The sequence below is a fragment of the Trichosurus vulpecula genome, chromosome 5, assembly GCF_011100635.1.
Source record: "Trichosurus vulpecula isolate mTriVul1 chromosome 5, mTriVul1.pri, whole genome shotgun sequence".
Classification (NCBI taxonomy): Eukaryota; Metazoa; Chordata; class Mammalia; order Diprotodontia; family Phalangeridae; genus Trichosurus; species Trichosurus vulpecula.
Window position 1 is genome coordinate 89,855,846 of NC_050577.1, and position 22,755 is coordinate 89,878,600.

Below are 22,755 nucleotides of genomic sequence, written 5' to 3' on the forward strand. Positions count from 1 at the left end.
TGAAAGCCTGATCAAAAATAAAAAAAAAAGAAGTGGATGGATTCCTACACAATGTGATCTGAGGGGCATCATAGGCTTGGGTTTGTATGAAAATCTCTTCCCTATTATCCTGCCAGGTTGCCCCAAATTCCATTATGCTCACTTCTTTCGGGTCAGATATTATACATTCAATGCTTTTCATTCATCAGTGAGATCAGAAATCCACTGAAGCCCTGAACTTAATGTCTCTGGGCTTCTGTTTCCTTATCTGTAAAATAAGGTGTTCGACTAGAGGGCTTTCATGGTTCCTTCTATTTCTACATCTATGATTGTATTATTATAACTAGTAGGTGTATGTATGAGAATAATAAATAATAACAGTTTTATATATTATATATAAAAACTAATAATACCAATCAGGGACACTATTAGAGCATTTTGAGGGAGATAAATTGCTTCCTAGATCTTAGGTCACTTGATTCTTTCAGCAGCCTGATAGAGGTCTGCAACTCACCTTTAACTTCATTTTTCAGATGCCTGGGACACCGACAGATTTGTCCAGGTTTCTTTTTTTCTACCAGAAGCTCTACACATGTTTCCTTGAGCTTGATAATTTAATATTTTGATAATTTTATTTCAATATAATTGGTTTTCTTTATAGTCCTACACATTCTATTTCACGTACTTAAACTACTAATTCTGATTAGGGATCCACAGTCTTCACCAGACTTCCAGAGCGGTCCATCATACAATAAGAGGGAATGGACCACTGTTATACAGTGAAGAAGCTCCTCAAAAACAGAAATATGTCCTATTTATCTTGGGATCCCAAAGGTTTACCATAGTACCTTGCATCCAATGCTTACCACAGTGCCTGGCATTAATAAATGCTTGATGATTTGTTAACATGCATACATGACATGCATACAGATGGCATCCCATAAATCTGTGAATAAATAGGTTTTGTGTGTAGGTCAGATTTCCCCAGCTAGGTAGCTAGATGGCCCAGTGATAGAGTCTGGGTCCGGAGTCAGGAAGATCTGAGTTCAAATCCAGTCTCAGACACTTACTAGCTGTGTGATCCTGGGTAAGTCACTTCACACTTTGTCTTAACTTCCCCAACTATAAAATGGGAGTAAGAGCTCCTTCCTCCCAGAGTTGTTGTGAAGATCAAATGGGATAAAATTTGTAAAGCACTTAACACAGTGTCTGGCACACAATATGCTGTTGTTACTGAGTTGTTTCAGTTGCGTCTGACTCGTTGTGACCCCATTTGGGATTTTCTTGGCAAAGATACTGGAGCAGTTTGCCATTTCCTTCTCAAGCTCATTTTACAGATGAGGAAACTGAGGCAAACAGGGTGAAGTGACTTGCCCAGGGTCACACAGCTACTAAATGTCTGATGCCAGATTGTAACTCAGCAGATGAGTCTTTCTGACTGAACGTCCAACACTTACCTACTGCACCATCTAGCTGCCCTTGGTATACAGTAGGTACTTAATAAAGCTTGTTTCCTCCCTCTTTACTTTTTTTCCTTCCCTTCTCTCCTTCCTTCCTTCCTTGAGACAGCCATTGTGTCTTAAACACTACTTAACATTTAATTGTGCAGTCTTGCAGGATCTGTGACATGATACCCACAATACTGAGCACATGGGAGGCACTCAGAAATAGCTGTTGAGCAATTTGCTCATCATCAGGCTATCAGCTGAGTCTTGGAAACATCTTTACTGAAAGATTTTTGTTGTAACCTAATTTTTCCTAATGAGATCTGACCTGCAAAACAGCACAGGTAATCTGAAGGGGAAGTCATGTGATGGTGAGTAAGCCCAAAGCTTCAAATGAAATTAGCAAGGGGAGGGAGAAGAAGGGAGTAAGGATTGATAGGGAAGAGGTGTGGAATCTGGTTAGAGAACAAAGAGCAGAACCTCAGTCCCCATGCTAAGTTGGGAAAGAGAACTCTCTAGATAGGTCGAGATTTTTGTGCTAGGGGCTTGGAGGAAAGAGTCCATTACCTGGCATCAACTGGACTTTAACTGGCCAAATCTGTACTATTTGAACAAACAAATCTATTTAAAAACAGAACAGTGTATTGGCTTGCTGTCGACACAGCTGTTTGGCTTTTTCTTTTAATGAACTGACTGCCAGATGCACTGATCCCTACAAAGACAACAATGTGGCAGATGGGCACTGCTTTCCAACTGCCAGAAGTCCATCTTGTCTTTAGAACATGCCTCTGTGTGTGTGTGCATGTGCGTGTGCGTGTGCGTGTGCGTGTGTGTGTGTGTGTGTATGTGGGGTGCTGTCTGTTGGTGTGGAGGGATGGGGGTTCCAAGTCTCAGGACTCCATTCTCCATCAAAAAAAAATTCAGGGTGTGGGCAAGGGCTAGGGAGAGGGTTGAAACCTGTCACTTCATCAGTGCAGGGAGATTCCAATGCAGAAACTCCTTCCAAGTTATAGTACTAGGAGCTGCTCAGGTGCACTGGTGGGGGCAACAGGGATTTGAATCAAGCGGGATCACACAGCTGGTAGGTTCCACAAGCAGTACTTGAACTAGGATCTTCCGAATTACATGGTTGCCCTTAAATTCCATTATTAATTTATTCTCGATGACTTTAATGTGACCCTAATTAGAGTACGGAGGTAAGAAATGACTTCGGTGTGAGCTAACCTGGAAGCACCTGCTGATAAAGCTGGTTTATGGTGATCCTGCCTGCCCTTAGAAATGCACCAAGACCAGGCATCATGGGAATACATCCAGTCTGCTGGAGATCACTGAATAGTAAGCTTTTAAAGGACCTCAGAAGCCACACAATTCAACTACCCACCCAATTCAAGACTCTTTGCTACCATCTCTGAGAGATGGCCCTTCAGCCTCAGCTCAAACACTTAAATTACTGGAGAACTTAATAATTTCCCACAGCATCACATTCCAGCTAGAAGGTACCTTGCATATCACTTACTCCTCCCCACTTGGCCTCATTTTACACATAAATGAAGAAAGTTAAGCTCCAAAAGGTTAAGTGACATTCCCAAGATCAAACAGGTAACAACTTCCCTTTCTTTTTTCATCCACTTCAAACTTGAGAACAGCGAAATCTTACTTTTTGTCCTAGCATAGTGCCTGGCACACAGTGGGCATTTAATGAATGCTTGTCGTTTTTTGACTGATCGAAGACAGCCACCAAAAGCCTATTAGCATGTACAGGATGACTTCATCAGCTCCAATGGGTTTAATCATCTTATTCATGCAGATGATACCCAGGATCTATACATCCAGATTTAATCTCTCCCCTTAATTTTAGTCTAGTACAAACTGCCTACTGGACATTTCAAACTGGATATCCGAGAGATATCTCAAACTCAGCAGGTTCAAAATAAAACTCATCACCTTTCCTTCTACATCTCACTTCTCTTCTAAACCTCTCTGTTTCTGTTGAAAATACTAACTATACTTCTTCACTCAAGTTTTCGACTGTGGAGTTACCCTCTACTCCCGATCTCCCCTTACCCCACATATATCTAAGCAGTTTCTACATCTTGTGATTTCTACCTCCAAAACACCTTTCCCATTGGTCCTTTCTCTCTCTTCAGACAACCACCATCCAAGTCCAGGCCTTCAAAATCTGTCACCTAGAATACTGTAAGAGCTTGCTAACTGTTTTACCTGCTTCAAGTTTCTCCCCACTCCAATCCCTCCTCCACAAGGCTGCCAGAGTGATTTAGAAATAAATACCAGCAACAACAGCTAGCATTTATATAGCACTTACTCTGCGTCAGGCACTGTGCTAAGGGCTTTACAAATATTACCAGATTTCATACTCACGAACACCCTGTGAAGTAGCTATTATTACCAATCTCATTTTACAGATGAGAAAACTGAGGCAAGCAGGTTAAATGACTCATCCAGGGGGATGGTAAGTATCTGAGGTTAGATATGAACTCAGGTCTTCCTAACTCCAAGAATGGTATTCTGTCCACTGTGATACTTGTTTGCCTCTGATTTTCCTAAAATGTGGATCTAACCATGTCACTCCCTTACTAGATAAACCTCAATCACTCCCTGTTGACTCTAAGACAGATACTACTTCATTTACTTTATGCTTTTAAAATTTCAATTTCGGGTGTTTTATATGTACGTAACTATCAGTATAGCAGCACGTATAATTTATAAATAAGTAAATCACATATATTAGGAATGAATTCATGACTTTTTTTTTACTGGTAGGGATCTATGATTAAAAAAAAGTCTGCAGACCACTACTCCAGAGCCACGTGGATCCTCATCTATTTCCTCCTCCTCTTAAGAAAGGGTATTCCCTATAACCAAATGAGTTGTCATTTTACTCACACGCTTCCCCCCAGGATACCTGACAACCCAGAACAAAACACTTCACAAAATAAGAAAATGAGAAGAAAAGACTGCTTTCTAAAATATTACCTATTCCATCCGACAAATACTTATTAAATATGTAACACGCTGCCCGTGTAAATGTCACTATTTTATTATAAATACAAGTCTACACCGAGCAACTGAAATCACTATACAGCATGGTCCCAATACTAGCACTAAAATCATAGAGCCTGAGGCTTGGAAGGGGCTTGAGAAATGATTTAGTCCAACTGTTCACCTTAGAGATGAGGAAATTGAGGTCCGGAGACATTTAGTAACCTGACCAAGGTCACACAGCTAGCAAGGGCTATGCTAGATCCAGAAGCCAGATCCAGCCAATAAGTTTCCTCCTACAGCATGATCGCTGTTGCTGGACATTCACAGGGACTCAATGGGAGAGGAACCTTAGGGGAAATCAATCATCAGGTGGCTGGCCCAGACTGCAACCCTGTTTACTGACCACAAGGGCAATGTAATGAGGAAACTTTGCTCACCTTGTTTACCTGGATTAGAGGAAACTGGCTAAAATGAGAATGATTTAGAGATCCTTGCATTAATTGCAGAAACGAAGATGAATAAGCTAGTACTGGGTATTTAGGAACTTCCAAGTACATAGGCATGTCAAACAGGGGTCATACGTGGAGAGTCATTCTGTTAGTAAGGGCCTAGCAAGAGGTCAGTCCTCATACCTCAAAACCAGGTAGTTAGAGTATAATGGCAAAAACAGTGGACTGAGAGTCGGCCAGTCACTCCTTGAGGCAGGAGCTGTTTTGTCTGTGTATAGCACAGTACATTGTACATAGTGGGTGATCAATTAATAAATATTTTTGAGAGTCAGGGCTTGGCTTTGGCTCTTCCACGATCTAGATACATAACCTTGGTGAAGGCACTCAACTTCTTTTCTTTTCTGCTAAATAATAGGGGTGGATGAGATGAAACCAGAGGCAGCTGGGCAGCTCAATGGTTATAGCAATGAGCCTGGAGTTAGGAAGGCTAAAGTCCAAATCTAGCCCTAGACACTTATTATTGTGTTTGACCCTGGGCAAGTCATTTAAACTCTGTCTGCCTCAGTTTTCTTCATCTGTAAGAGGAGGGGTAATAATAAAAGAGGTAATATTTGTAAGGGCTTTGCAAACCTTAAAATACAATATAAATGCTAGCGAAGATGACAACTGAGGATAACGACGATTTCTGAGGTTCTGTCCACAGATGCTATGGTTCTATGACACCCTAAGTAGTCTAATATCTTCAGACACAGACTTTTAGAAAAATGGCTAACAAAGAAATCATACAGTTTACAAGAGTATCAAGGGCACCAGCTAAGAATACTTAATATATCATAAAAACCACATCCATGTATCTCCCCACCCCCACCGCATTCATAGATATGTGTATCCTTTTTCTAACTATTAATCATTAGCATAGAGACATACTAGAAGACAGCCACTGTGTGTATGATGAAGAGAAGTTTTGTTTTACTTGTTCTCTTAGAATCAGGTAGTGATTTTAGGAAAAATGCCTGAAAGTCAAAGAATTATTTTTGGAATTGAGCTCTTGGACAGTGTTTTTATAAGTTTTATTGGTCCCTACTTTTTGGTACCTTAGTGATTTCCTGATATACGCTGCTCAATTTCCCTCTCTATCCCAACTCTCTCTTGAAAAAAAAAAGGCAAAACTGGCCGACTTTGTAACTGCATCTGACCACATTTGCAACATTCTGTACCTATGGGCCTCCCCCCTCCATCATTGCCTTTGAAGGATGCAGTTATTTAAAAGTGGAAAAAAAACCCCAATCCAACTCTTTCAAGATGAGGGGTAGGGGAGCTGGAGAGGGAGAAATGTATTTTCTCATGTAAACTTTCAGATCAAGACTGGTCACTGCTCTGATCCGTATTTGGCTATCTAGGGCTCTTTTCATATACTTTGTCATAGCATTTTTTTCCTTGGCTATTTGGAGAAATTTTTCCTTAGAGGTTGTTACTATTTCTATTTTGCATCATTCTCAGTATATCCCTGTCTGAGTTAATTTAAAAAAATTAATTTCCATTCTAAAGTAGTAGGGAAAAAGTTTGATGGGGACTTTTAAATATTCATTGAGTTTTATTATGAGAAATGTTAGGAAGGAAGGAAAGAAGCATTTCTCAAGTACCTACTATCTGCTAGGCATCATGCTAAGTGCTTTACAGATATTAACTTGTTTGATCCTCACAGCCCTGTGAGACAGGTGCCATTATGATCACCATTTTAAAAGTAGAGGAAACTGAGGCAAACAGAGCTTAAGTGATTTGACCAGGGTCATGCAGCACATAAATGTCTGTGGCTGGATCTGAACTTAGGTCTTCTGACTCCAAGCCCAGCGTTCTATCCGCTTAACCACCTAGATGTTCTTATTAGCAAAGAGCACTGGGAGTCCCACCTTGATTCTAAAATAGGCTTTGCCACTAACCAGCTGTGTAACCTTGGACAGCTCATTTTACTATTCTGGGTCTCAGTATCCTTATCTATAAAATGAAGGGTGTGGGTTAGAAAGCTTTCTATAGTGGCTCTCAGTGTCCCTTCTGTATGGTGCTGAATGAGCTACAGATGCTGAATTGGGAATGTCCATTTAGTTTGGTTCCATGCCATCTATCACCACAATTCCTGATCAGATCTGATCAGGTTTGGAAATGATCCTCTTCTCATCGTGTAATTAGAAAGCTATCCAGATGGAACCAGTGCCAATTCTGTACAGAAAAACAAAGAGCTTCTAAAATGAAAGATGCTGACCACAAGGTGGCATGTAGAATTCATAAATCTGTCTCAGAAAGCAGAGTCTAAGCCAGAAACACTGATTGGGTCAGTCTCATCCAGGCAAGGCTCACTCATTCTCCCTAGATTAGACCACAGTCATTTAGCATAAAAAGAGGAAAGTGGGTTATAGTGATCAAGGATTAGAAACTCCAACTCTTTCTTCCCATCTGCTGCCTCAGTGTGAGTGAAATATCTATGTGTATGTATATATTCTCTTAAAATTTGCATAAAATAGAAACAAAACAGATGCTAGTTCTACTTGACCCACCAATCCAGACTTCTTCTGTGACCTTGGGCAAGTTACCTTAACCTCTGGTTTTCCATCTATTCATGTACAAACTAGATTTCAAAGTGGTATGTTAGGAAAATGAAATTAGGCTTTAAAAATAAGAAATATACATCTTTTCAAAAAGTTCCAGGATCTTTAGAAATAAGTATTATATGAAATACAAGTTTTTATTTGGTTTATTTTATTCCTTAACAATTCATTCATAAGCATTTCTTAAGTACCTAATAGGTACTGGGTGCTGTGTGGTGATGCAATAGCAAAATGAAACCATCTCTGCACTCAAGTAGTTTATATTTTAATGGGGAAACAAGTACAGATAGAAATACATAATAACAGCCAGCATTCATCTAGTGCTTTAGGGTTTGCAAAGTGTTTTACATATGTTATCTCATTTGGTTTTATATACAGAATAAATATAAAGAGAAAGATACAAATAAATTCAAAGTTGTGAAACCTAAGGTAGTTGGGAAAGGAGGGCACAAGAAGTTGGCAAGGATGGGTTATCAAGAATGGCTTGATGTAAATGTAACTAAGTCTGGAAGGAACTGAGGGATTCTATTAGGTCAAGGTGGATTGGCAGTGTACTCTAAGCATGGAGAGTAGACAATTCAAAGGCATGGAGGTGGGAGATTTGAGCATCATGTGTGAAGAACAGAACAAGGGCCAATTTGGCAAGACTGCAAAATATGGGAAGAAAAAGAGGGAACAGGGAGGTGAGAAAGTTAGGTTGGGGGCACTGTGAAGGGCTTTAAACAGTCAATGGAGGAATTTACATTTGATCCTAGGGGCTTCAGAGAGTCACTGAAATTTATTAAGTAAGAAAGTGACATGGTCAGATCTGTGCTTAAGGAAAACACTTTGAGAGCTGTGTGCACAACTAGATTGGGGCAGGGAGAGGCTTGAGGCAGTGAGACCCATGCAATCACTTAGTCAAAAGGCAATAAGAGCCTGAATTAAAGTGGTAGCTGTGTAAGTATATGCAAAATATCTAGAAAGTAGCCCATGGATGATGGTAGGCATGGGGACACTGCAGGGAGGTAGCACTTCCATGGGAGAAAGGTGAGGAGAGGGAGTAGTACTAGCATCGTCTCTACCCTATTGCCAGGCATTGAGGTAGGAGACAAACAGTTAACCAAAGTGATCATAATATAAAAGATACTCTTTTTGAGAATTACTGGACCTTATCTAATTTTAAACCTAGAAAGGACTTTAAGATTGCCTAGTCCACATCATTTTACAGATGAAGAATCGGATGCTCACAAACACCAAGGACCTTGACTGAGGTCATACACCCACTTAGTGACAGAATCTATATCTCCTGAGCCTTGGGACAATGTTCTTTAGTCTACAAACAAACTTAAAGGTTAAAGAATCGCTCCTAATTTAAAAAAAAACTCATTTATGTTTTAAAAATTAATTTAGAAACTCATAAAGACATTCATTGAGAGGCAGTTTGATGTAGAATAGAGAATGGTGGCCCTGGAGTCAGGAAGGCCTGAGTCTGAATTCTCGAACACTAAGCTGTGTGACTCTGGATGAGACATTTAACTTCCCAGCCTCCATTTTCTCATCTGTAGAATGGGAATGATAATAGCATCCTCCCCACGGAGTTGCTGTCAGGCTCAAATGTGATAATGTATGTAAGTCATTTCGCATACCTTAAAGTCCGATAGAAATGCTGGCTATCATCAGTGGCTCACTCATACCAGGTATTTTTTTTTAAAACAAGAACTGTAGGGAAAAGAGAATAGTACCATATTACCAATGGTGGGATTTCAGGCAGACGTGGACCTCCTTCGGTAGAGGGTAGCTCCCTCCAATTGTTCCTTCACTGCTGCCTCTGGCTTTGACTGTTAGGTCTTAATGAAGAGGCTTCTACAAGGTTCAGGGGCTTTCTACTGACCCCACCTGATCTTTACTGTTTTCAGGAGGAAAAGGCTTTCCTTTTATGTCTGGTTGCAGACTGGGAAGGCTTTTGTAACCTGCGCTTCAAAGTCTATTAGTGGTCTCTAGAGCTCCTCCTACCTGCTACCTTCATAATTCACCACCTTGAAAGAGGGTGTTTACATCACAATGGAGTATATGCTGCTTTTCCTGCAGTTAGTCATACCGGGAGGGTATGATCAGAGGGTAGACCATCGCGCCTTACTTTTGCCAGGTCACCACTATCCGAAATGGATCCGATTGAGAATATTTTACAAAGTGAGAACAGTTTGCTGGGTGAGAAGGGAGTGGGGGGAGCACAAAAAAGCTGAGATGCAAAGCTCAAATCATGATCTCTTGCCCTCCTGGCTGCACCAGAAATACCCCCGTAAAAATCTATAACAATCCTCTAGAGCAGTACCGATCAAGAGGGCTCAAGGTGGTGTGGGGAGAAGAGTCCTGAATTAAGAGTCGGAAGATCTGGTATCACATCCTGATTCATCAGTTACAGGGCTACGGGATTAGTCATTAAACCTTCCTGAGTCTCAGTTTCTTCATCTGTAAAATGGGAACAACTATTAACCAATATTAATAATAACATTATAATATTAATAATAACAACTGGAAGGGAAACAGAGAAAGAGTAAGTCAGGAAGCTCCATATTAAGGCCCTGCTTTTGAAACGTACTAGCTATGTGACCATCAGCAAACTCTTTAAACACTCAGTGACCCAAGCAATTCTTAAAGCCCCAAAGTTACAAATAAATCAAGGACTGGTATTAGTGGAGGGAGTTTCTATCCTGGGAGTTCCTCCTGCTGGTAAGATCACAGGTTTGGTAACCACTCACCTAAGATAATAGCTACATATGTACTATATAGAGAGCCAAGTGCTTTGTAAGCTATGAAGCCCTATATAAATGGGAGGTATGATGCCTCTCCCTCTCTGCTGTGCTGGGCATCCCAGGTCTTTTTACAGAAGCCTAAATAGCAGAATATGGAATCATCTTTGGTCCGTGGTGCTTTCTTACCTCCACTTCATATGGATGATCTTAAGAAGCCAAAAGAACAAAGACTTTAGACAGAGGTAACTTTGAAAGTCTGTGCAATGCCCAGATGATGACTAAGAGGAAACATTTATTAGGTAATTTTAAAATGCAACTCTCTGCTTGAATGCTCCCCAGGGTGTGAATGCAATAAAATGTAACATTAATTAAATGCCAAAACAACCAGCCTGGGCAATTAGTATGGAGGTAAAGAATGTGGCAGAAAAACAGTGAGAGAGAAGCAGAATTAAAGGGAAAGATTAAAAGCAAGGAGGCCCTCTTCCCAGTTTGTCTCTTGAGGAAGATAAACACTGAACCAACCAGGATTATGTCTTTTATGTTCTCATTGCTAGGCCTGACACACCACAGGGTTGCCAGCTGCTGTGCATTGCTATGTATATAGGTCGATCTTTTAAGGTTGAAAAAAAAATCTCCCATGCTGGGGTGTGTTGGAAGTGAAGCCCTTCTCAGTTGGCTCCTGGTAGCCATAACCGTCAAGGCAAAATGGACTGAATATATAGCTGCTTGTAAGAATCTGCTTGGCTTCCTAATCTAACCTTCATGGATTAGGTCATTTAACCTACATTTAGAGACTCAACTCTGCCAGAAGGTGGGAAAATATCATGTTCAGGCAAGGGAAATATAAATAAGGAACTTAGCCCCCAGATGCTTGTGGGCCATGGCATTTAAAAGTCCTTAGAGAAAAGGAAGGAAGGAAGGAAGGAAGGAGGAAGGGAGGGAAGAAGAGAGACAAAGAGAAGGAAGGAATAGAGAAAGAGAGAGAGGAAGGAAGAAAGGGAGGGAGGGAGGAAGGGAAAAAGGAAAGAAGGAAAGAAGGAAGGAAGGAAGGAAAGAAAGAGAAAAAACCAATCATTTATTAAGCATCTAAGTGCCAGGCACTGTGCTAAATAATTTATAAATACCTCATTTGATCCTTATAACAAACCTGGTATGTAGGTGCTATCATGATCCCCATTTTATAGCTGAAGAAACTAAGGCAGGCAGCAGTTAAGTGACTTGACTAGATTCACACTGCTAGTGTTTGAGACAAGACTTCAATGCAGGTCTTCCTGACTCCAGGTCTAGTACTTTCTCCACTGTACCATTATACCAGCTACTTCATATCTAGTTGCCTTAAAGATCATTTTGGTCAGTTCCCTTTTCACAGGTAGATACATGTCAGCACTCAAACCCAGGGCCCTGACCCCCATTCAGAACTCTTTGTACTATCTCATGCTGCCTCCTGGCATCAAGTCAGCCTTACTGCTTCTTCTGCTTTGAATCTTAACTCCCACACTATGCAACATAATACTGAATACATAAGAGAAAGACTGATAAATCGATTAATGCAAAGTGGTCCCTATGGGACAATTTTATCTTGCAATACTATGGTTTAACTTTACTATCAAAGTCTTTCCAGAGTCCTGAGTCCTGTCCCTGAATTCTAATCCCCATGACCAGGTCCTTGAAACCAGCTACTGGCATCTTCTCAGTCTTGCCCCTTGGCTAATGGACCTCTGCCTATGGCCTACTAATGGCCCCTTCCACTCCTAAAATTATGTTTTCTTGTAAGGGATTGTATCTGCAAATATCCACCTGCTGCCTAATACAAGAGAACTCTCAGACTAACTGGCTACATATCTGAATTCTCTCTATGATTCTTCCAGCCTCTAGATCCTGGTATCCCTAGCTTGTCCCATGGCTGACTGAACCTTGATGATGATACAACTAATGAAAATTTCATCAGCAGCTCCCTCCACAGTTGGCTACATCACAAAGAGGGTTCACCTATACCTGGAAAACAGATCTAGAGCTGAATGCATATACAAGAAAATTCATGTTAGCCTACATGAATGTGATATATGGCATGATATTTTTATTCTTCTATAGGCTAGATCTATTTAACTCTGAAGGCGGTTAGGTGGATAGAGCACCAGGCCTAAAGTCAGGAAGACTCCTCTTTCTGAGGTCCAATCTGGTCTCAGACACTTGCTAGCTGTGTAACCCTGGGCAAGTCACTCAAACCTGTTTGCCTCAGTTTCTTCATCTGTAAAAAGAACTGGAGAAGGAAACGGCAAACCACTCTAGTATCTTTGGCAAGAAAATCCCAAATGGGATCATGAAAAGTTGGATAGGCCTGAAATGATCATACCTCAAAGTTAACTCTTGGTCCCAGCAGCAAGAAGGCTTTTTCTGATACCACTGCCCCTGTCCCACTAGCTCTCTGGGAAGAATTTTAAATTAAGAGATAAGTGAGTATCTATGATCATGTGTTGACCTCAACCATTAGGATTTTATTATCTTCCCTTTCCCCTGTATCCCAAATACTGGGAGTAGCAAAGAAGAAGGAGATGAGGTAGAAAGGCAGAGAGCAATGCAGCTCCAAAACGGTGACCAGGCATGACCTGGCACCCAAAGTTCTCTCAGTGAGTACTTACTGGGCATCTATGTCATTCTTAGATTGTACTGAAAGTGGGGAGGGTCTACAGAGAGAGATAAAGGGCCCTGTTCTCAAGAGTAATAGGGTGCCAAACTGTGAGGTACATGCAGTAAGTGCTATAAAAATTTAGAAGACTTAGTGAACTGTGGAGAATGAAAGATTGATGGAAGGCTACATGGAGTTACATGGATGTCAAGTCCTACCTGGGAAGACTCGGTAGGTACTGACCCTTATAGGACAGGCAACATTGGAAAATATGAAGGCAAATAGCACATGCCAAGGCACTGAACTGGGAACGAACTTCTCACAGAAGAGGAGAGTTGAGAGACTGGCTTGACTAGAGCAGAAGGTATACTTAGGGGCAGCCATGGATATGTTTGACTATGTAAGACAGGACTGGATTACAGAAAGCCTCAAAAGCCTGGGAGTTAGATGGGCCTGCCTCATTCTGCCATGTGTGTCCAGCATGTACAGTTCCTGTGTCAGATTGTTGCCCATATAGCAATAGATCTGCATGGATATTTCAGGCCTCAAAGCATTATCTTACCAAATCAGAAAAAGCATAAAGGATGAATGGAACCTATTTGGTCATCTCGTCAATCTCTTTGTTAATACCAAACTGCTCCCTACTGAGCATTTTAGAAAGTAGTCTTACTTCATGTCTGTCTACTAGGTAAAATTTACATGCAATCCAAGTCAAGGTTATTAATACTTTATGGGATTGGAGTCCAGTCTAGGCAGGTAAAATTCTCATTTCAGTTACATTAAATAAGAAAGCATTAAGCACACTGCTTGAAATGATTGCCATTTGATTCAGCAGATACCGCACTGCACCGCACCACACCTCCAAGAAGCAGCCAATCTGGCCCACTGAAGCTCTGCCAGACACTGATTGAATTATGGATACTTTCATCATTACATTCACTTTCAAATCCTCTTTTTGAAATCAGAGATGAAGTTGAATATCATTTTTTAAAAACCCACTTATTTCTATAAAAGATCTCATGGTATCATTTGCAGTTACAAGATGCTTGGTGCTCCAGGGCAAACCATTTATTTTCTCCCCACCAGGTACCAGTGAAAAGTAAGAAGACTGTAGGTTGTATTAGCAATGACAAAAGTCATAACAGACACCCAAATAGGATCCTCTGTGTCCAGTTTGCAAACAGGTCAGGTTTCCAGAGGTGATTCATTAGTGGGTTGTTTGGAATGTGGAATGCAATTTCCCAGAGAATCAATGTTATCAGGGTTCCTAGCTTAGCCTACAAAATCCCGATTAACCCAAAATATTGCTGAATTTAAGTAAAGACTGTCTGCCCTCCCTCCCCACCTTTTTAAAACCACAATGGATTCCTGGGCACTGTCTGATAAAGCAGATGGCTATAAAATGACTTTTATTTTTTCACAAGAACAATGTTATAATTAGAGGTTGCTTTCCTGGCCAAGAATTTGGCATCAAAGAAATGATAGGTATGGCCAACAATATGTCATAAAAGAAAAGACCCAATAACTATAAACCTGGAGAATAATTTCAAAGAGCAATATTATACTTTAAGTCTTACAAAGGGTATAAATGCTCTGCAGACCTTGGTTTTACAAGGTGTCCAGAAGTACTTTAGCCTAGACATATAGCACATAAACACAACTCAACTCTATCATAAATTTTACCTAGACTGCGCTGGCAAGAATAAACATCCACTCTGCACTGCATTTACATTCTTTGAATTTTAAAGGATTTTCTGACTATGATTTGGATTACCTAAGGAACTTTTGAGTTTATGCTTCATTTTTTTTAAAAAAAAATTTCCCTACAGAAAGCTGAGGCATTTAAAATCACTGCATCGTTCTTCGAGTTATGTTTAAAATATGAGGGTAGCGAATATGTGTGTGTTGTTACCACAGAATTTCAAAACTGGACAAGACCTTAGACATCATCTAGTTCTACTTCATTATTTTTTTTGTTTTTTTTTTTTTTTTGGCAGAACAATTGGGGTTAAGTGACTTGCCCAAGGTCACACAACTAGTACAGGCATCAAGGGTCTGAGGCTGGATTTGAACTCAGGTCCTCCTGACTCCAGGGCCGGTACTCTACTCACTGCGCCACCTAGCTGCCCCCTACTTCATTATTTTTTAATAGGTCAGGAAACAGATACCAAGAGGTGTTAAGGAACTTGCTCAAGGCCATGAGGCAGTTTAGGTGGCTCAGTGGATAGAACACTGGGCCCAGAGTCCAGAAGACTTGAATTCAAACCCAGCTTCAAACACTTGCATGCTGTGTGACTCTGGGCAAGTCACTGGACCTCTATTTGCATAAGGTTTTTTCATCTATAAAGTGGGGATAATAATACCACTGATCTCCCAAGGTTGTTGTGAGGATCAAATAAGATACGATTTGTAAAGTGCTTAGCATAGATCCTGCCACATACTAGGTGCTTAATGAATACTTGTTCCCTTACCCCCACCTCCCCCCATACAGTTAGGAGCAAAATTCAGGTTTCCAGAGCCTAAGGCCAGCATCTCTCTCACCACACTCACTGATCATATTTCTCTATTTGGTTTTTTTTTGGAGGGGGGAAGGCAGGGCAACTGGGAGTAAGTGACTTGCCCAAGGTCATACAGCTAGTAAGTGTGTCAAGTGTCTGAGGCCAGATTTGAACTCAGGACCCCTGACTCCAGGGCCGGTGCTCTACTCACTGCACCACCTAGCTGCCCCCCCCCATATTTCTCTATTTGAATAAAAATTACGACCATTATTTTTCTCTTTTACTCACTTAATTTGTTAGTTTATAAAAATGCCTACGTGCAGCTAATCAATATTAACCCAAATAACGGTCACCTGGAAACAAGTCACTTTCTCATCCTTCAGTGCCACAGAGGCTACTTAAAACCTAAAATCATATTTTCTTTTTGAAATCCATAAAAGCAATTACTAGAATCAACCGTAATTATTAACATGAATTTTTAAAAGGAAACATCCAACATTTCACAGAAGCACTGAATTTTTGAGCTGAGACAACAGTGACCATCTAGTTCAACCCATATGGGAAGAAGAATTTCCATGATAACATACCTGAGAAACGGTTGGTTGGCCTCTACTTGAATATCTCCAATGATGGGACATTAACTATCTACCTAGACAACACATTCCACTTTCAAACAGCTCTAATCATCAGAGTTTTCCGGATGTCAAGACTAAATCTGATTCTTTGCAACTCGCACCTGTGTTCCTTGTTCTTTCCTCTGGGACCAAACAGAAGAAATCTAATCCTTTTTCTCTCTTAGAGTTCTTTAGATCCTTGAAACCAGAGATCAAGTCTATCCTGAGTCTTTTCCAAGTTAAACATTTCTAGTTCCTTCAAGTGATACTTAATGGAACAGACTTAAGGCTCTTTACCTCCCTGGTCGCCCTTCTCTGAACACTCTCCAATTTATGAATCTTCATAAACTGGATGTGGCCTCCAGATGTGGCCTCGACAGGGCAACAGCAGGTTAGGAGGACTACCATCACTTCTTTGTTCCTAAACTTACAATTCTATTAATTCAACTCAGGATCTCATTGTTAGCTTATTTGATTTTTTTTTATCACACTGCTGACTCATATCAAGCTTTCTGTCTACAAATCCCCTCCAACCCCCTCCCCGTCCTTTTCCAGAACAACTGCTGTCTTACTATGACTCCTTCATTTTGTACTACTGAAAGTGATTTTTTTAGTGCTCAAATATAAGACTTTTTATTTATCTCCATTAAATATTATTAGGTGTAGCCCAAGGTTCTAGATTGTCAAGATCTTTAGAGATCCTGACTCTGGCACCTATAATTCTTGATAAATGGCTGAGGCTGGGATAAGCCAATATTGTGCCTATGCACACAACCACAGAATGGGTACATACAGTGAGAATGTAAAGATAGTGGGAAGTGAGGAGGCCTGTGGCATAACCACTTGAAGTAAGAGAAGTACCACAGAACTTCATAGCCTTTTATAAGACTGTCTTTGGGCAGTGTATTCTGATTGCCAGTTCAGGATATGAGGAAGAAATTTCTGAGAGAGATGCTTTTGTTGTCTCCTGTCTCATCACCAAGCATTGAGAGTTAGGCATTTTGCATTGTTGGCACGACAATAAAGACTTTGAGAATGTGGTTCTGGTAAAGGATCTTACGGGTGCTCAAATGTTGGTAGAGACGATGCATATCACTTCTGGAAGACATCCCAAACATGATGAATATAGGATGTCCCAAAAGTCTCAGTGTGGTTTTAAACTTTCACAACTTCTTAAGATTAAACGCCACAAACTTAGCAAAACATCATTTGGAAGTTCAATTACTAAAATTTCTTGTCCATTTATTTAGTTTTGTGAATTTGGGATTTTTGTTGTTGTTCAGTCATTTTCAGTCATGACCCCGGTCTCCATGACCCCATTTGAATGGGATTTTTTTGGAAAAGACACTGAAGTGGTTTGCTATTTCCTTCTCCAGCTCATTTTACAGATGAGGAAACTGAGGGTTAAGTGACTTGCCCAGAGTCACTGAGGCCAGATTTGAACTCAGCAAGATGAGTCTTCCTGACTCCAGGTGCTGCTCCATCTACTGCACTACCTAGCCGCTCGTGAATTTGGAATAATCATTTCCAAATTTTGATTTCAATAAGACTGGTTACCCCAGCCTTTATGCAGTGTGTGTGCTATAGTTTCTTGATGACGCTTTTTCAGACAAGTGGATTGGTAGAGGAGGTCCTTTTACTTGGCCACCTTGGTTGTTTCATCTATCTTTACTGTCTTTTTCTTATGAGGTCGCATCAAAATTGTCATGGATGCATGAAGACCTTGTTCTTTGGATAATCTTAGGCCTAGGAGTATGAATGCAATCCTTTCACTCACTGAGCACCAGATGATCAAAATCTTTACAAAATTTGAAAACTGACTCAAGTGATGTACGTGGTCCAGGAAAGTGGTTATGTTGAGTTTTAGTAAGAAACATAAGAACAATTTAAAAAATAAAAGTTAATCTTTTGAATGTTGACTTTTGAAAGTTTGTAGCATTTATATTTCTAAATTTATTAAAAATTAAAACTTTACAAAGAGGGAAGGAACAACCATTTGTTAAACATCTATTTTATGCCAGGAGCTATCCTTGGTGCTTTACAAATATTATCTCATTTGATCCTACTCTGTGAAGTAGATGTTATCATTTCCCCCATTTTACAGTTGAAGAAACTGAGGGAGATGGAGGTTAAATGACTTGCCCAGGGTCACACAAACTCAGGTCTCCCTGACCCATCAAAGACTTCTGTGATGCCCTAAGCACCTCCACCCCCAACATTACTGAACTGTGGAGTATTTAGGTATTTTTGAGTGGTGGCTATTTTTCCTACAGTTAATTTGAAAAAGGTCTGTGTTTGTGGAATGAACTTGGTGGTCCGGAAAGGCCCTGAAGTAGCTCAAATCTCTTCAAATGACACACTTGGCTATCTGTTGACTCCTCTGGCTTTGGCTCGGGCTAAGTTTGGCCCTGTTTTAAACTCATTTTCTGAATAAATCAATACTCTAGCAGTATCGTTTGCAAAGCACCCTTCCAAGAAGCACATATCTGTCTGTAATAGCTTTGAGGATCTTCGCTTTCTTATCCTACTTCTGCAAGTATTTAAAGGGCCCAGAACTGAAAAGGTTAAGCCTTAGAAGAAAATGTCTTCAATGCTTATCTTCCTATTATAAAAACCAACACCACAGCAAGATTCCCTGGGGCTCCCATGATATAATAATTTATGTATCAATCTATAAATTTCCAGGGAAAACACTAAGTAGATTAAGGTGCTACATCAGCTCCAATTGATTTAAATTGGGGGGGGGTGATTATCAAGTCAACAATTCAGTGTAAATACCTCGAAGCAAAGTTTCCTTTCAAAAGACTGAACGAAGTAAAGCCTTAACTTGAATGGCAATGAACTTTTACATTTTATGTGAAAGAGCCTTAAAAATCCATTTTAAATCTTCTCCTTGTGGATTTTTTGAAGCAAAAGTAGATTAATCCTAGAAAGAATTGAGGCTACTGCAACCAAATCCTTGGAGTGTCCTTTAGAACCTTCAACTAGGTAATGTAGGAACTGGCTAATTTTAAACACTAAATATCTATCTATTTTCCCTCTTATGACCCTGGTAGAGTTATTACCACCTAAGAGGATCACATCTGAGGTCCTGGCTCAAAGTGCTCTTTGCTGACAAACTGCTTGAAAAGAGATCTTGCTTCCAAGGAATTCTTCTTGGACATAATGGTCAGGGGAATGGAATGCAAATAACTAAGGTGCAAGTACAGCATATATTTGGGGGCTACTCTTCCAATTCTCCATTTGCACTAGAAGGCTGGGCCTTCAGCAACATGCCACTAAGGGTCGAGGCTGGGGTAATCTTGAGGCCTTGGGGGTGATTTTCTAGCACTATTGTTCACCAGCCCCCACTGATATACTTCTTCCCATGATCATCAGCTGTTATCAATTAGTAAAGCAAGATTTAATTAGCTTTTAGAAAGGGGCATCTACTAAGGTGATATAGCTGGTACAAAATATTCCCCCAAAGTCTGTTTTATATTTTCCCACAGTTGAGGAAGCTTTCGTAGTGGAGGGGAAAGTGAACTCAAGCTTAAAGGACACATATGACGAAGTAATAACTCATAGCTTTGGGTTGTCAGAAGTCGCTTTATCCCCTTCATGGGGGTACTTATAAACTCCTCCCTAGGTACAATGGAGCTTTTCTGTTGGGTTCCTTGTGGAACCTTCAATCTGCCTTCCCTCATAATGCCTCATTTATCTTTGGCTCCTAAAGAAAACACTGCTGCCAGCCAATAATGTCCAGGGGATGCTGCAAGAATCATGGCCAAAGTCCAAATTCTCTAACTTTGAAGTTCACAAGGTCCTTCTATGGTCAGGGTTTGGAGTAGGAGGTAGGGGGTGATGGAGGCCAAGAGCATCCTCTTCTTCTTCATGCCCAAGGGACGTCTTTTTAGGAACTCTGCTAGAGGCTTTTGTCCCAAGCTACCAGAGGCTTGAATCTTCTATTCTCAACTGTCTTCCTGGTTTTATAAAAAGCCCCACATGGGATGACCAAGCTACTCTACCTACTTCAACAGGCTTCCTGTGGAACCTTCAACCAGGCCTTGTTCACTCTTGGTTCACACCTCTGATTTTCTGATGCTGTTGAGATGCCTTCTCACATGGAACTGATGTCAAAACACGGATTCTAATTAGTCACTTTAAGTAGGATGGGGAGATTTGATTGATTTACTCAGCCAACCCCACCTTTGAACAAAGGAGGTTGAAGTAAATGCCAAAGAGAAACCTAGGGAAATGCCAAAGAGAAACCTAGGGAAATGCCATGAGAAATGTGAATAGAAAAGGTATGACTTTTCCTCACTCCTTATTACAGAGGCTAACATGGTGCAATGTTCATGGCTCTACAGTCAGGTGACTTGAGTACTCGAATCCAACCTCTGCCACTTATGTTACCTAACTTTTCTAGATCTCGGTTTCTCTATCTGCTAAATGATGGGCTAGGCTATTCACTGGAAGTCGAATACTCAAACACTGAAGCTTAAATTCTTTGGCCACATAATGAGAAGATGGGATTCATTGGAAAAGACCCTGATGTTGGGAAAGATTGGAGGCAAAAGAAAAAGGGAATGGCAGAGGATGAGATGGATAGATAGTGTCATGGAAACGATGAACATGAACTTGGACAGACTTCAAGAGTTGGTTGAAGATAGAAGGACCTGGTGTGCTACAGTCCATGGGGTCATGAAGAGTTGGACATGACGGAATGATTGAACAACAACAACAAAAAGGACTGATAACCTCTGATTTCCCTTTCAGCTCTAAATCTATGATCTTATCTATGTCAATGTCCCATTAAAGGAACTTTTTAGGAAGGCAGCATTATTGATATCTAGGCTGATACCAAAGTGACTACTTGGAAGGAAGAGTAACACATTCAGATGGGTAAATTCTGGTATATTTATTAAAAAGTCACTTTATTTTATCACTAGTCAGTCAACCAGCATTTATTAAACACTTACTATGTGCCAGACTCTGTGATAATGCTGGGGATATAAAAAAAAGGCAAAAATAGTCCCTGCCCTCGAGAAGGTAACATGTAAATAACTAGATCCATACAAGAGTAGACGGAAGGTAACCTAAGAGGGAAAGGCACTAGTAGCTGGAAGAGCTGGGAAAGGCCTCCTGCGGAACGTGGGACTTCAGCTGAGTTGTCAAGGAAACCAGGAAGGTGAGGTGAAGGGGCAGAGTATTTCAGGCACGGAGGACAGCCTGTGCAAAGGTATGAAGATGGGAGATGAACTGTCATGTTCAGAGAACTGCAAGCAAGCCAGTGTCACTAGATCATAACATTTGTGGGGAAACCTATCAAGGGGCCAGGTTAAGAACAGTTGCATTAAATCACTTCTCTCCAAAACTTTTAGTATTTAAAATGCTGAAAGTCATTTGGATATAGGGGTTCAGCATGAATAATTCACAGAACTTTGTTCTGCATCACTCTAAATTATTTACCAGAGTTTTGTGTAATAGTTTTTTTATCAGTTATCATTGTCTCTGTCTTATCTTCTTATTAGATTAGAAGCTTTATGAAGTCAAGAATTATGTCTTCTATCAACTTCGCATCTCTCCCAATGCCCAGGATGCTACTCTGAGCAAATAAAAACTGAATAAATATTTGTTGGATGAATGGAACTGATACTTAATAAAATAAGAAGAATGACAAGCACATTGGCTTGGCACTATCCTTAGCATCCTCTTCCCTTCCCTTGGAACCTTGCTACCAAGACGAGTATTTTTGTCACCATCTGGTCCCAGGCACAGAGTCTGAGAAGAGCTTAAGCTGTTTATCAATAAAATGTCATTGGTAATAAGCATACTTGACCCATATGCCGAGGAGGGGAAAATAATATGAATTGGAATTTTTCAATGACATTCTCAAATAAACATTTTTCAACATCCAATGAGGCACAGTGATTGATTGCAAGTGTTTTAAAAGGAAAGTTTAACTAACAAGTATTTAGTTATTCCACAGGACTATACACGTCTGCCAATCACAAACGTATCACAAATAGAGCTAAAATGTATTTGCTAGCAGAAAAATGTCCAGTAAGGTGCTAGCACTCAGAAGAGGAAATCACCCAGGTATTTTCTTCATGGCAATTTTAATTTTCTTCCCTTGATATCTCATAGAACTCTGGGCAAAAAACCTTTGTCCAGTTGGAGCTATGCCTACATTTGCAATGATGAGCATTGCCAGGCATCAAGGCCTAATAAAACAAATCTGTTCTTTAAAATATCTCCAAGGAAAAAAAGAGCAGGGGAAAGCATAGCTGGTCAAGTTGGACCTTCCCCTCCCACTGGGGCACATCAGGCAAGCAGTCCCTACTACAATATATGTGACAGCTTGAAGATCCTCCAAATTCTTGTATTCCCCTTTCAACTGAAGAGAGATTTGAGAATCTGCAGTTTCACCTATGCTCAAATTCAAATTGATTAAAAAAAAAGCTCCACTTTTTATCTCTGAGCTTGGATATCTTACCTTCATATAGCCAGTCACTGAGACCATTGTAAATGACACCTTCTTTCCCTGTAGAGACCACCCGGATTGCTTGTTTCCCCACGTGGGCACAGTAGTAGATGTTATTCTCAAAGATAAATATCTAATTTGGAAAGAAAAAAAAAAGAATACAATTAACCAGGGAGGCCCACACAAAATTGTGGACTACTTTTTATTGCAATCTGAAACACTGCTATTTGGTCTCATGCTTAAGTAATAGAACTATTTTAGTATAATATTCTGAGGGCTACTTGGGATTTACTTTTTTCCTCTAATGATCATTACAATCCAACACCGTGTGTGGGTG

At 40.4% G+C, this 22,755-nt stretch overlaps 1 protein-coding gene across 1 annotated transcript in view; it reads right to left on the minus strand.

Annotated features, from left to right (window-relative positions):
* DPP6 (dipeptidyl peptidase like 6) overlaps window positions 1-22,755 on the minus strand; it is a 1,232,953-nt gene that overhangs the window by 217,985 nt on the left and 992,213 nt on the right. Inside the window, exon 8 of the mRNA XM_036759527.1 lies at window positions 22,431-22,551. Coding sequence (XP_036615422.1) covers window positions 22,431-22,551 — 121 coding nt within the window. The remainder of the gene's footprint in view (window positions 1-22,430; window positions 22,552-22,755) is intronic.